This window comes from Dama dama, chromosome 33 (genome assembly GCF_033118175.1).
Source record: "Dama dama isolate Ldn47 chromosome 33, ASM3311817v1, whole genome shotgun sequence".
In the NCBI taxonomy this organism is placed as follows: Eukaryota; Metazoa; Chordata; class Mammalia; order Artiodactyla; family Cervidae; genus Dama; species Dama dama.
Window position 1 is genome coordinate 3,713,225 of NC_083713.1, and position 15,484 is coordinate 3,728,708.

The following is a 15,484-nucleotide window of genomic DNA, read 5'->3' on the forward strand; positions in this document are numbered from 1 at the left end:
GTAAATCATACATACATACCTTGTATGTATGCTGCATTTCAAAGTAAAAAATTCTAAAGTCATAGAATACACTAAAGATTATACAGAAATACTATAGAATTTATGGCATACTGCTTTCAGAATGCTATAAATACTATTAATCTTGAAATAATGTTTCAGTACAGAATCCTTATACACACTATGATCCAAACTGCCCTCTAGCCACAGCTGTCTCTCAGTTTTGATGTCAGTATGACACAGAAAACACACGTTCTTACCTTCCCATCAGCTGTCACTGCAAAGAGTGTCTGCTCTCCTCCAATTAGTTGCACAGGTCTGAGAGCTGCAAGGGCTTCACATGGCGTAGGGACTTTAACTTTTGCACCTTCAATGCCCCCAAGCTGACCTCTATGATTATGACCCCATCCATAAATTGTTCCACTGCCACCAGCAGAAAGAGTCCAGTCATCTGGTCGCCTGTAACAGACATTAAAAAACAATTGACATGGGAAAGAACTCCATGTGAAACACCATTTTCCCACAGACAATATTAACTCTTGTTTTGGCTATAGTCAACCTGTTCATCCACTGCACAAGCTGTTCATCTTGCTCTCTTCTAAAAATGCTGTGACTCTCATGGAGAACATCCATGTTTTCGCCATCTGCCATCAATTCACGAATTTTCTTAGCCACCTGAACAATATTATTATGAGATTATAAATCAAGCACTCATCTCTCAGGAATAAAATAAATAATACTAAGGCAAGAAGACAGGAGAGGAGGTCTTCCCAACTAAGAAAATAAGGGAATGCCAACATCAACATTGTGATTTTAGGGTAAAAAATCAAAACCGACATTATATTACATTGAAGATACTTTAAAATGTCTAGGCAGTATCATTATATCTTTACTAAAAATAAACTTTAACTGAAATTCAGTGTTATTCATTTTCAACCATGTGCTTCTTTTTTTAATGGTATTCCTTGCCTTGCAGATGTTACTATCTCATAACACCGGCATCTCTTCACACTATAAAAGAAAACACTTTGCATCCCCAAAGAGGTTCCAAAATAAGGTACCATACCTCGTCAAGAAACAGACGGGGCAGTGACGTTCTCTTGTCCAGGGCCACAGCAACGCGGGAGGCCATGCAGTACCTCCGGAACCAAGCCCACTTGTGTGTTTCAGCACAGCAAGGGAGCGTGTCTAATTCCAGGTCACAAGCAAGAGCTACTAGTACCTGCAGCCACCAAAAATTAACAACACAGGGACACTCAGAGACACAGCTAACATTCTACCTCACCAGCACTGCATGCCAAAGACAGCCCCCATGCAGGCTCTCTGGAGGTCTTCCCTCAGAATTCCTCACTCCAGGATAACTGCCACATGCCCAGCAAGGGGCGTGGCATCACCAATGATGTGGATTATTCCTACCCAGTCCCTAGTGATGCACCTGACAACAGGAAGTCAGATCAGACCACTGCTGCAATACTTGCCACCTAAGTAAAAGCATCTGAAGGCACACCGTTATCAAAGCACCGGAGCTTAGGTCACGCAGACAATCTTGAAAATGTTTCACATCCAACTTCAATACCTGTACCTGTCCTCAGGGATGCCTGATATTTGATGTACTGTACTTGACGGCTCCCTGGGGTTCTCTCACCACCTCAAAAGAAGCCAAGTGTTACCTTAAAGAATGGGCTGTGCAGCAGCTGCTTGCCACCTCTCACAATAGGGTCTTCATATTCAAACTGCCTTTGCAAAGCTTCCGGAAGGCCTTTCACCAAAGCAGCAAGAGCACTGCCTGAAAAACTCTTTTAAGAAAACAACAAAATTATAGCCCATACTAGGAAACCAAATTCAGCAGAGTTGGGTTGAGTGTTTTGTTTCTGTGAGTCAAATGTTTAATTATACTGATACTATTCTCCCCTAAAACAAGTGATTGATAGTTATAAATGGGAAAAAATCTAAAAAGACATAATGAATACTGAAATTAAAAAGAGCATGAAAATTCACTACAGAATGTTTGGTCTTAATTTCAGTATAACAAAAACAGTTCTCCCAGGGAACCAGAAAGGAATTTCTGCTTCACAAACCTCCACCTCCAACGTGGTTAAGATAAGCATTCTTTTAACAGTTAACTACTTCATCCAGCAAAACAAAGGGGATGTGGTGAGTTTGACACATAAAGCCCAACAGACAATCCTATTCTCACAGCCATCTACATGGGGCTGTTTCTATAATCAGAGTCCAGCCTGCATTCAGTACAGCAGCAACATAAAGGAGTCTGAATGCAAGAACGGCTCTTAGTCCTATGTGAAATTTCCCAACTCTTCTGTGATTAAGAAGTTAAAATAATTAAAGCAACATTTTAGTCCCAAAGGGTCACATAACTAGAAACTATAATGTAATGTTTCATACCAGAGCTCTTGTTTCCCCATCATTATCTCCAAGTAGCCTATTTATGTTAATTGATTGTCCAAATTCAGTTGTAAGAAGCTTCCTCAGTCTTTGAAGGGCCCACATTCTGTGACTGGCAGCTGGAATGAGAAGACAGAAAAGTCAGAGGATGACCATCCTTCTCAAGAAGACAGACAGACCTGACAACAGAGGTGCCACTCACCCAAGGCACTCAGCTGCGCACATGCTGCCAGGGACGCGGCGAGGCGGGGGACGATGCTTCTGTTTGAGGCAAGGTTGAGCCGAAAGTCCAACAAGCAAGTCACCAAGTCCATGGATGGGCACGAGAGGACACAGCGGTCAGAAAGAAGGTCTTTGGGGCCTGAAGAAAGGGAATTGTAACTGTCCCCTTGCTGGGCAGAGCAACAGCTACCCCACAAGGAGATTCAACCGACAGTGAGTGCTTCATCCACATGGATGCCATGGCTAGAGGGCTGCGGCCACTGTCGTGTCACTTACCCACGTTCCGTACACTGACATTTCACCTGAAAACTCACATGGCTGAAGAACTGCAACCAGCGACAGTTGGGAAACTTTGGGTGAAAAGAGAGTGCTACACCCCAACAGCTCGACAACTGAAACAGCTCATTGCAGTTCTGAACCTTGATGTGGTGGGGCCTTGGCCAGTGCTGGGTCCCAACACAATAGAAGGTAGACTACAAAGCACCAAATGAAAATACATGTGTATTTCCCTTGCTTGGATCATCAAGCCCACTCCTCACCTGCAGCTGGCATGATGGGGTAGACTGTGAAGCGCCAGCCCCACCCATTCACAGACCCGTCACTGATGAACTTCCACTTCAACTCATCCCCTGGGATGCGCAGTTCGCTGGACCAGTCAGACCACTCCCGGCCTGGGGGACAAAAGCACACTGGTGGTGGGTTTACCCATCATCAGATCAACATCAACTTCCTTAAATACAAAGTCACTCACACCCTGCCTAAAAGACAGCTGGCTCCTCCAGCCCACTGCCCAGGTGCGCTCACACCAGGGCCTTCAGCTCACACTGCAGCAAGCAACTGGGAAGCAGAGGACAGGCAGGCACTGCCCCAACAGAAGGCACGCACAGCCCCAACAGAAGGCACGCACACAACCACAATGCCATGGGAGAGGCCTACAGAGCCAGCCCATGCTCACTCCAGGGTCAGGGCCTACAGGACTTTCTCTGAGAGGATCTGATGTAATGGTTATTACCCAGGCTGCCAAAGAGAAAGCCTCAGTCTTCCTCAAAGGGGAATCAAGTGTTCAAAGACACGGGGCCCCCACTGAAGCACAGGGCAGTTCAGCACAGATGAGCCACCCCCCAGGGAGGGGAGAGCAGCCCTGCCAGAGCCTGGGGTGCCCTGGAGAGGAGCTGGGGGACAAGCTTATGGTGTGCCACCCCAACAGAGCTTCCTCTTAGAGGAGTCATCAGCCAGCAGGGTGGGGGTAGCCTGGAAGGGGCCCTGTTGGAAGCAGAGAAGCTGAAGACATCTCAGAACACCACTGCATACTACAGTGACATCTGCCAAGCTGCCAGGAAAAAAAAATCCATGCTCATCTGTGATACCACTTCATCCAAAGTAATGTCTTGTGAGTAATTCTACTGGTACACAGCCAGGCCCATCATTTATATTTGGTCTGTGGCTGCCTTTGCTACAAAGGCAGAGGGGAGTAGTTATGTTAGGAAACATTTGTTGACCCTGGCTCCAGATGAAGAATAAAGATATCTGAAGAGATCTGCACACACAGACACATATACACCTGCACCGATGATTCTAAAAAAGCCAGTGAAGGGCATTTAACAAGCCCCTAGACAGAGTGATTCGCTCTTATTCAATCTCATGGAGCACATCAGAGCAGAGAGAGACCCAAAGGAGAAACCTCCCACCTTCTCCAGTACTGTCCACCGCGTGCACACGACACTTACTCTGTGTGGAGCCTAACTCCTCACAGCAATCAACTAAAAAATAAAACCTTTAAGAAGACTTGTAGTATGTCCGTCTTTACCGTGCATCAGTCTGACACTCCCAAATGCCTTACAGCACCATCTCCACTGTCTAGGTGAGACCAGGCCCCCCCCCCACCCCCAGAAAACCAGTGTCCCCAACAAGGACCGGCAGTCACACTGGACACCAGTAATCCCACCCACCAGTGGGGAGGCACATGCATCACTTGAATAAATCATCTTACTGAAAGCACAGGGGAAAACAGATAAAACCTAGTGTACTTTGCAGTTAGGTCACGTATCGTCCTCTCCTGCAGACGCATGTGAGAACGCAGCAGTAGTGCTCTAGTTAGCGGTGCTAACGGTTCTGTTCTACAGAAGCAGGCTCAGCCCCTCCTACCTGACCGCACGGAGACAACCCTGCTGACGCCGTCCATGACTGTGAGAGGGTCATGGCGCCTCTCGGTGGAGCACTGCCGGTCAAACTCCACCCGGAGCCCTTCTGCACCTGGAGGACAGGCAAGCAGAGACAGAGTGACACTCCCGATCGACACTCCACAGACGGGGCCAGAAGCATACACGCAGAGGCAGGGAGTCCACAGTGATGTGCAGCAAAGTCAGGAGGAACTAACCTCAAAAAATAAGGACTCCTTGCACTCCAACTCTGCCTCCCACAAAGCATTTCACCCGTGATGGAAACAACACAATTCACTCTCACTCGGCCAACTGGTTTTGTGGTCTCACTTCTGGGAAAATTTTCATGCTAGAGCCCTAACCAGGAGACCAAGCTTTATTATCCTGCCCCCCACATTTTAAAAGCCATATAAAATCATGTCCACCAAGAATCTAGCATTAGATCTAGAGTCTTCTCTGGGACAAATTAGCTTAGAAAAGAATCAGGGAAGGGTATGACTTGGGTTATGGTGGAGGGAAAAGGTTGGCAAAACAACTATAAAATCACTCAAAATAGTGAGAAACAATGATTCCAGGGCTCTTCAAATCAATTCAAGGCAAACAACGAACTGAGAAGAGTTCATTCACGGAAAAACTACCCAACTCAGGTAGGAACAGTGACAGCCTATGTGTTCTCTCCTGGGGTTGCCCTGTGAGGCTGCAGCTCAACTTTCCCAAGAGGGGACTCTGTCTCCAGCGACCTCGTGCTAACTGGTGCAGAGCAGGGGCAGTGCCTGGGCAGAGATCCTAAAAGTCAGAGAGTAGGGAGCGTAACTGATGACACACAGAAAAGCTTGCATCTTTGCTGGCTCGAGAATGTGGTGTGGCTAGGGGGTGCCAGACATGAGAACTAGCCAGAAATCTAACAAGAAGATTCTGGAAGTCAGAGAACAAAGAAGGACTCAATGAGAACATCATGCAGTCCTGGGTGACTCGAGGCACATGTCCTCAAGAAAACGGAGAGCTGGGTGTGCGTGTGCATGTGCGTGTGTGTGCGCACACACGCACGCACACGCAGGAAAACTGCCAAAACACCGACTTCCATGCCCTCCCTTGCTTCCATCCACAGAGATCCATCCACAGACGGGGAAATGAGCAGGCTAAATCAAGCAGATATGGAACAAACCCTTGAAGTCAGGCTAGAAAACAAAAATCAAAATAAAAAAGTAACCTGGGATATCAGTGGATATGTGATGCAGGGGAGAGATTTTAGAGAGTAATTCCAGGCATCTTACAAAAGAAACACACAAAAAAACCCATAGAAATCCAGCAACAATTACAAATCTTTTTTAAAAACTCAGAATTCAAGTGACACAACAGAATCTAAAATGTCCAAGTTTTCAACAAAATATAATGGAATATGCAAAAACACTGAAAAATGTAAGCCATACTCTCAAAGAAAATCAGGCACCAGAAACTGACCCTAATGGGCCAGATGCTGAACTGAGTAGGCAATGACTTCAAAACTACAATAAATATGTTCAAAGAATTCAAGAAAACAGTGAAAACATGATAACAATGACTCTGGGTCCTTAGACCTTTTTGTATAGTTCTTCTGTGTATTCTTGCTGTCTCCTGTTAATCTCTTCTGCTTCTTTTAGGTTTGAACAAAGCCCCAAAACACATGACAGAAAAACAAATATAAATGAAAAAAGCAGGCAAATCCTGCTTTTTTTTTTTTTTTTACAACTGGGGATTTCAAAATTTAGCCTTCAACAACTGACAGAACAAAGAGACAGAAAAATCTGTAAAGATACAGAAGACTTCAACAAGCCCACCCACAATCTTGAACTCTTATGCACCTCTTTATCTGGCTGTTCACCTGTATTCTTTGTCATGTCCTTTATAAAAACTCCATGGGGCCAGAGAGAGTCAGACATGACTGAGCTGAACGGAACTGACAACAAACTAATGAACCTAAGTAAATGTTTCTGTGAGTTCTGTGAGCTGCTGTAGCAAATCAACTGAACTTCAGGAGGAGGCTGTGGAAACCTCTGATTTACAGGAAGTCAGCAGGCAGCATAGGTCAGAATTTGGCATTCTGACTGGCATCTGAAGTGGGTGCAGTCTTGGTGGGACTTAAGCCACTAACCCAGTGTCAGGATTGAGTTAAACTGCAGGACACCAGCTGATTTTGCGCAGCTGCATGATGTATGGAAACCCTCACATGTCTGATGTCAGAAGTAGAGTGCTGTAGCAGTGAGAATGGAGGAGATACAAGTGAGGGAGTTTTCATTTTTATTTTTGCTTTTTAAATTTTATACAGAAGACATATTCTGTAAATATGTTTTCATATTTATGGAAGAAGAATACCTACCCTACAAAAACTCTTTCAGAGAGTAGAGGAGAAGGGAACATGCTGCAACTCAATCTGTAAAGCCAGTATTACTCTAATATCAAAATGAGATAAAGATATTACAAGAAAGGAAAGCTACATAAATAAATTTTGAAGTTTTTAATAAAAAAATAAAAAGAAAGGAAAGCCACAAGCTGACACTATTCATGAAAATAGGTTAAAAAATCCTTAACAAAACATTAGCAAGCCAAATCCAGCAACATATACTATAGATTATACATTGTGGACAATTATGATTTGTCTAGAAATGCAACACAAGTTTAATATCCAGAAACTGATTCACATAACATGCCATACTAATAAAGGATTAATACAGAAAACAGTATGTCAATACACAGAAAAATCATTTGACAAAATCCAACACTCTCTTATGATAAAATTTCCCCCACAAACTAGGAAGAGAAAAGTTTCCTCAACCTGATAAAGGCATGTATGAAAAACCAACAGTTAACATACCAAATGCTAAGAGAATGATATGCATTCACTCTATGGAATAAGGTAAGGTTTCCCACTCTCATGCCTTGTATATAACATTAACTGCAGCTAGTCCCTGTTCTAGCATAAGACAGAAACAGGTTGTGTCCGTTAAATGCCACCAGGCGTAACTGGTTTGAAGAAGAAAGTCTGAAACAACACTTGGGAAAGGCTGTTCCAGTACATGGTAGCAAGGAAAGGATTCGCTCCACAGGGAGACGCGGCCAGAAATCCGTAGCTAGCTGCCTACGAGAGCACTGCTCCAGGCCGATGGCCTATCCCCGAAACACACCGAGGGGCCCCCATGAAAAAGGCCGTGGAGGGGCCAGGAGAGACAGGCAAAGAGGAAGGGGATGCTGCTGCTTGAGAGGCAAACAAGGCTCACGGGAAGTCGCACAGCCACCGTCAAGGATCTGAGGCCTATTTTAAGGTTACAGGGGTGCACTGGCAGGTTTTAAGCAGAGTACCAGTATATTCTGACCCTCTTTAAGAGAATCTCTCTGGTTATCACGTAAGGAGTTGGTTCTGGGAGACACAGAAGGTGAGAAGTAAAAACAGAACATCTATACTATACTGGTATATGAGTTAGTATAATAAACCAGGCGAAACTAGATGGTTAGGCCCAGAATGATTTGGAATGGTGATAAATGGCTGAATCTGAAATATATTTTTAAAGGAGAAATGTTAGGACTTGCTGGCAGACTGGATATCAAGGAAGAGAGAAACAGAAAAGAGGAAGAGGTATACTAGACTTTGTCTTAGGTAACTTCTGAGTGGAATTATCTTTTGCTTAATTTCTACTATGAGAGACTAAGAGTTCAAAGTTAAAGAAGCTTTTGTGAATCCCATCTCATTCTAAAAGTTTAAGAAAACTAATTTCACATAAAAATGATCAGGATAAAAGTATCGAGGTCAAATACAATATAAAGTTATTACTACAAAAGAGAGAATAAGAATAGAATAACATTTTCCTATAAACAATGAAGGCAAGCCACAAAGATGTGCCCACAAAACACATGAAAAATATAATCTATTATTTCAAACCAAGCTAAAAGAAATTAGGAAAATGATACATGATATGAAAGAACAATGTAAATAAGAATTAGGACAAAACACTAAATGATAAAGTTTAGTAAAGAATTTTTTTAAATTCAGAAATGAAAATTAAATTAGAAAGAACATGGGGCAAATAAACACAACAGATATGCTTTGAGACAAACAGGAGAAAAGGAAGTAGCCAACAATGCCTCTAAAAGGCATCCAACACAAGATAACAATCACATATCCATGAAAAAGAAAATTGAAACAAGGTTGCAAACAAATACCACAAACTGTAATGCCAAAAAAAACTGTCTTGAAAGACAAGACTTGAAACTACTGAACATTTTAAAGGGGCACAAACCCTTATCTGAGAATGTCACTTATAACAACAAACTTTCACAGGAGGAAAATATGGTATTCAATAAAACTAACTTTCAAATGTGGGCAACCAACTCTTAGAACAAGTTGACTCATGTCGGGACTATCACCCTCTGAGCCTTGCTGAGGAACTGACAAGAGAGTGAGCTTCAGACAGTCATTGTAAGGAAGGAGACAACTAGAACTAAATGAAGATTAACAGGAAGAAAGCAGAGTATGCAATAGCTGTTATGCTCTGGGATTTATAGGATGACCAATCTAATCAAATCGCAACAATGAAGAGAGCAAGAAACCAAGAAAAAATTTTGTTAACTATTTTCAGTAACCGTACACCTATCTGGTAGTGTTAGACTAGTACCCTGAGTCTTTGTGCCTGTGATATGGGATAAAGTAAATAAGTAATTATGAGATATTCTAATTCTATCATTCCTCTGTCGTAGAACCAGGATTTTGGGGCAGAAAAGAAACACAGATGTAACAGAAGAAGTTAAGTACAAATAGAAACGTGTAGTTCTGAATTTGGATCTATCACATCATTATGAACTCAAAAGAAAGTCGGTCAGTCGTCAGTCAGTTTGAATGTCCACTCATTTACCCTGTCTCTATCCACTGAAAAAGTCTAGAAACAACAACAGCCCAGTGATCTAAAATGCCATCTCCACTAAAAGACACCAGGGTAGATTCCAGGTGGAGAGGAGAAACGACGTGATGAGCCTAAAGCATCTAGTCTTATTAGACTACAAGGAAGTAACCACTGGACCGGAATCAGTGCCAAGAGCCAAACGCAACAAGGAGCTCAAGGTCTGGAGATGCGATAGTTTGAGCTTCAATGGGACAATAGTCATAATGGATGAAAGCCCATCATACATGTTTAAGTCCATGGGTTCATGATGTAAAAGAAAAAACAGGTAATTTTCTGACTAACTCGTGTTAAGGATTTGGTGCTTCCCCATCTGTCAGTCTGGGTTCAGTCTCTGGTCAGGAAACTAAGATCCCAGAAGCTGTGAGGCACAGCCAAAAAAAACCCCAAAATAACTGGTCACCTTCAAAGGATGATGTGTCCATTCTCGTGAAAATGTAAAAAGAAGAAAAGAATCAAGCTTTTATCCTGCCTTTCTTATACAAACAGTGCTCCTGGGTAACCAACCAAAGAATCAGGGAAAATGTCCCTATATAAAGTAATCTAGCTAATAAATGGGAAAGAAATGAAATAATTAGAATAGCACCATTTTGCAACCACCAGTGGATTTAATGGCCTCAGGCAGTGAGCATCAGTAGCTGCTGCCATCACAAAAGGAGAGACAAGTGGATACTAGACGCTTCCAGGCACTGGATCACGAACACTAACAGTCCTGTCAGAGGGTCCGGCGGAACCAATCAGGCCGATGAATTAGGGGTCATCGGGTGGCAAGACAGGACTGAGCAACAGGTTAAAGTGCAGCCGGGATGAATTGTTGAAAAAAAAAGGAAGAAGCTACAGGTTAAAAGAGACTTGAAAGATGGAAACTGTTTAATCAAGAGAGTTATGAGAATGCACACGTGGCTAACAGAAATTGCCCAGAAATACAAGCCAGCACCATGTCACATCAGAGCGGGTGACACAAGGAAGGCTTCTGGGAACAGGCAGAGGATTACTTCTAGATCTGAGTTTCGGCAGCTAAGGCATCCACCTCATAAGCATTAAGTTAAACATTCACTTTGCATAGTTTCCTGTATCATGTTTTGGGTAACTGAGGTTTCTAGAAAAGGTGGGAAAAGTGACTCTAAAGCAATTCTGTTGCTTTTTTTTAATGTAAAACAAGGACGGCTGCTTCAGCTGATGCAATGGCAGAAATGAAGCCGTTCTACAGGCAGCTTTTGTATGACGCCGTCTGCTCCCTGGGGCCAGCCCTCAGTACCTGGGATCTTCACTGTGCCGCTGGACGACGTGTCGTCGGTGTAGGGATGGCTACTCTCCACCACCACAGGCTGCGAGGACAGGCGGCCACTCTGTGAGTCTGTGGCCACATCCTCCAACTCGGTGACGCAGAGCTCCAACAACATATCTGCCACCTGTGGGGGAAGCGGGGGACAAAGCAGGAAGACATCAGGATGCCTGCCCGGTTCAGTTCTTTCCACAGGGACGGGGGCATGGAGAGCCTGGGAGTTTGAGACATCTAGTTTCAGTCAGGGCTCAGTCTCCTCACTGATAAAATCATGACAGCAGAGTTGGCAGGGGTGCTGAGAAGCTTGGAGGGATCTACGCACAAGGAATAAGGAAGCAGCTGACATACATGCCAAATGATGAAACGAAATGCCCGTCATCTCAACACTTTCTCTTCACATCAAGATAAGGTTATGTCCTAGTGAGGAAAGTCTGCCCAGGAACAAAACTTTCAAGCAAGGAGCAGAAGGTGATAAAAATGACCAAGATCCTAGAAGGCATGGGGTCAAGCAAGAGGAGCAGGAATGGAGAGGGATGACCCAGCTGCTGAGGCTGAACAGGGGTAGACAGCATCTGAAATGAGAAACCCGGGGTGTCTCCTGACCCAAGACATTTAGGGTCAGCCCCCATACCATACTCGCCCAACAATCCATAATGCTCAGACTTCATTTTAAAATTTTAGTGAGTCACACCATTTAAATGGCCAATACTGGTGATTATATTTTGACTGCTATTTTAAAAACAAACAATACGTTGTTACAGTAATAATACATTAACTTCCAAAGTTTTTAAATTTAGAAAAACATAATGAAACCATTCTCTCTTCTTCCAGAAATGATTATTTTAATCTATTTTTCCTTGTATTTAGATAATAAAGATTATCTTAGTAAGAAGTTTCATTAATGACAAACTATACTCATTGCCATAATTTAGGTTTTATAATTATGAATGCAAAAGTTTCTCTTGTTTAAAGAGTCTCAAATACTAGATCAGGATGGGACATAAGAGCAGCACCTGCCACTGGCCAGGAAAGTTGGAAGAAAGTCCCCATCTCTGTTTCTGTCTCCCCTTGAGTTTGAAATGTTGATGTCACCTAACTCCTAATGCACAGCCCAGCAGGGGTGTTCTGGGCTTTAACACTTTCTTCTGCAAAGACAGCCAGGACCCCAAGAGAGGCAAATAAACTCTGAGAAGAGGGTGACAGAGGGGTCACAGGTGTGGTTCTGCCCTCAGAGATCACGATCATTTCTCCCATCCACCAGAAACCTGAGTGTCCTTGAGGGAGTAACGACCACTGTGAGCTTCAGCTTTCTTATCTGTAAAACAAAGGGAAAGCCTGTGCTCTGTACTCAGCGAATGCACCAAGAACCAGGCCTGGAAGATATGTATACAACAAATCCTAGGTATTATTACTTTAAATCCACGTTCTCATTCCATCCTTTCCTCTCACAAATGCAATACACTTGTAAAAACATTAATATTTTGCTTATGGAAATTCACCCTGATTTAATCTCTCAGAATTATGCCAAGTAACTTGCCTTGAAAAACTACGAAGTAGGAAACCTATAACTTTTCAGTTCTTCCTGAATCTGATTAAGAACTAACAAGCCCCTAAAATATCTACCAAATCATTTACTATGATTTCAAGAACACTCAAGCATTCCTAAGTACATTACGGTCTTGGTGGTGGGGACAAGGAAATCGAGCACATGTGACGCAGCTGCAGGGGGCGTGTGGCCGCAGACCCCCTGACAAGGCCGGTGCTGAGGCAGAGCAGGGCTGCGCATAAGCGGCAAGGGGCCTTAAGGAAGCCCGGGGCTTCAGAACTGATGGGTTCTACTTCTAAGGTGCACTCATGACACTGACTTGATACCTGACATTAGCCACATGCGGCTGTTCAAACTTAAAGTGAAATACAATGAAAACGTCAGTGCCGCAGGGGCACTAGCTACATTTCAAGAGCTCAAGAGCCGTCCGTGGCTAGGAGTCAGCACACTGGGTGGCTCAGGTACAGATCATCAGGGCAGAGAGTCCTACCGAGCCCAGTGCTACCAAACACTGAAACCTACTTTAAATAGTCAAGAGTTAAAAACACGGTGATATTAAAGCATAAAAGCTAGAATAATGGAACCAAAAAAAGTCTATAAAGGACCCAAATAAGTACAGAAGTTTACAATACAATAAGCGTGGCCTTCAAGTCACTGGGAAGAAGATGGATTCAGTCAATAAATTGTGTTGCTGCAACATGTTTGCTGTCTAGGAAAAAGTAAAGCTGAATCCCTACTTTATCCCCTATATCAAGATAAATTCCAGATGGTTCAAAAAGGTAAACATAATAACAAATGAAGCTCAGCTTGGTACTCTGTGGTGACCCAGAGAGGTGGGATGAGGCGGTGGGAGGGAAGCTCAAGAGGGAGGGGATACATAATCTATATATATACATATGGCTGATTCATGATGTTGGTATAACAAAAGTAATACGACATTGTAAAGCAATTATATTCCAGTAAGAAAGTAACAAATGAAAACAAAGATGAATCAAGGAAGCCTGAGAGGCTTCTTACACAATGTCATGCTCATTCCATGTTTACAATGTAGTACAAAATCCAGAAGCCATAAATGAGAAGGCTCGGCAGATCTGACTTTGCAAAAGCTAGAAATTTCTAAATTCTAAAATACTAAGACAATGTTAAAAGGCAAACTGAGGAGCACGTCAGCAGATGGCAGAGAAGGGACTCGTTTTCGCCAGAAGCCCTTCAAGCACAGGACGGCAGCAGACCTCCGGCCCAGCCGCCCCCCTGCAGCTCACCTGCGGGTAGGCAGTGCCCATGCCAGACAGCACAGCTGAAAGCACGTCCCGGCCCTTGTCCCCCGCCCGGCCACACACAGACAGCTTGAGCAGGTCCACCATGACACGTGTGTCGTCCACCACCAGCAAACTGGTGAACTCATCCAAGGGCTGAAGTTCTGCGCCTGACGCTTTATTCTGGCTTTCAACATCCTAAAAAAGTTCAACAATTAAAATGGGGAATCATACAGTAACAGACAAACAGTCAAGAACTCAAAGGATACATGATTGCCAGTGATGAGCAAGGAACTTTCTGAGGTATTTAAAACCATGAAATACTAGAATAAGAAGTAACAGGCCCCTAAATCTACACCACTGTGTACCAAGCTTTCAAAATCAATCAACTATTTTACAAATTATCAATAGCAGCTGTCAAAAGGAATGCCTAGACTGTAAAGAAATGACAATTTATACTGTGACCAGCTTCATACCTGAGGTGTGTTTCAAGGGGAGACTTCAAATGAAATCTCACCATGTAAAATCTACCACCACAGGATATGTTTGGGATCTTCTGTCAACTGCGTTTGTACACTGTACTTTTACATCTGTTGCCTAGATCCTCTCCATAATTCTTTCTCAGAGTTTTACTTAATGGACTTACTGACATATAAACATTGCTCATAATCTCTTATTCCTTAGGTACTGTTAAGAAGAAAACAGTCTTCTCAGTACTCCCCTTTTACTTCTCATTCACAATATGTCAGTTAAAACAAACCACACCTGTGATTATTTACCTCTTTCCACATCAGCAGAAAAAGGAATTGCTTGTTTGCCTGGGACAGCATCACTGACCCGTCACAATCCCACGTCACGAGGGTTTCCTGCCCAGGACAGTCATCCCACAGCCTCTGCCACCACAAAGGAGCCTCGTGAAGGCTGGCAGTGGGTCTGGCTTACGGAAGGTAACAGGGAGATCCGACAGCTTCTGAGCTCAGAGGGAGTGGGTATCAGGGACCTGAGCCCTTCCTGCTTCCTAGGTAGAGGCCAGCTCTCCAGGGAAAAGAACAAGATGCCACAAGTATCTCTTCTCTGCTCTCTTGCTTTGTGGATCTCAGTGAAATCACTGTCAGTGGTTTTCAGAAACAGAAACAAGCCAGGGAAAGCACAAGCCCCACTTAGTAATCTTAAGGGGAATATGATCCCAACAATGTGTAGACTCCATCAATGCTCAAGTTGGCCCTGGAAACCATAGCTCTGAGGCAGGAGCATGGTTTCTCCCTGAAAAGAAATAGACCCTGATCCCACCTTCAAGTGAAGACACAGGGAATCAGCAAGTGAAGTGCATCAGAAACGAAGACACTCCAGAATCTCATTCACTGAAGACCAGCAAAAACATTTGGTGGAATATATTAGTCATATATAACATCTTTGGTCTTATTTGAAACAATACCAAACATTTTTTTGGTGGGTTGTTTAAAAAAAAAAGAGAGAACAAATCCAAAGGAATAGCTGAAAAATAAAATCACCAGCTGCATAACCTTGCTGTTGTTTAGTCACTAAGTCATGTCTGACTCTTTTGCGACCCCATGGACTGTATAGCCTGACAAGCTCCTCTGTCCATGGGATTCCCCAGGCAAGCATACTGGAGTGGGTTGCCATGTCGTCTTCCAGGGAATCTTCCCAAACCCAGGGATCAAACACGC

At 43.5% G+C, this 15,484-nt stretch overlaps 1 protein-coding gene across 1 annotated transcript in view; it reads right to left on the reverse strand.

Moving 5' to 3' along the window:
* The window catches only part of HERC2 (HECT and RLD domain containing E3 ubiquitin protein ligase 2), a 238,172-nt gene that overhangs the window by 36,052 nt on the left and 186,636 nt on the right, over window positions 1–15,484 (reverse strand). Inside the window, exons 69-78 of the mRNA XM_061135706.1 lie at window positions 13,803–13,994; window positions 10,968–11,121; window positions 4,768–4,875; window positions 3,162–3,293; window positions 2,603–2,761; window positions 2,401–2,519; window positions 1,668–1,793; window positions 1,064–1,219; window positions 557–672; window positions 258–456 (exon numbers count right to left, since the gene is read on the reverse strand). Coding sequence (XP_060991689.1) covers window positions 258–456; window positions 557–672; window positions 1,064–1,219; window positions 1,668–1,793; window positions 2,401–2,519; window positions 2,603–2,761; window positions 3,162–3,293; window positions 4,768–4,875; window positions 10,968–11,121; window positions 13,803–13,994 — 1,461 coding nt within the window. The remainder of the gene's footprint in view (window positions 1–257; window positions 457–556; window positions 673–1,063; window positions 1,220–1,667; window positions 1,794–2,400; window positions 2,520–2,602; window positions 2,762–3,161; window positions 3,294–4,767; window positions 4,876–10,967; window positions 11,122–13,802; window positions 13,995–15,484) is intronic.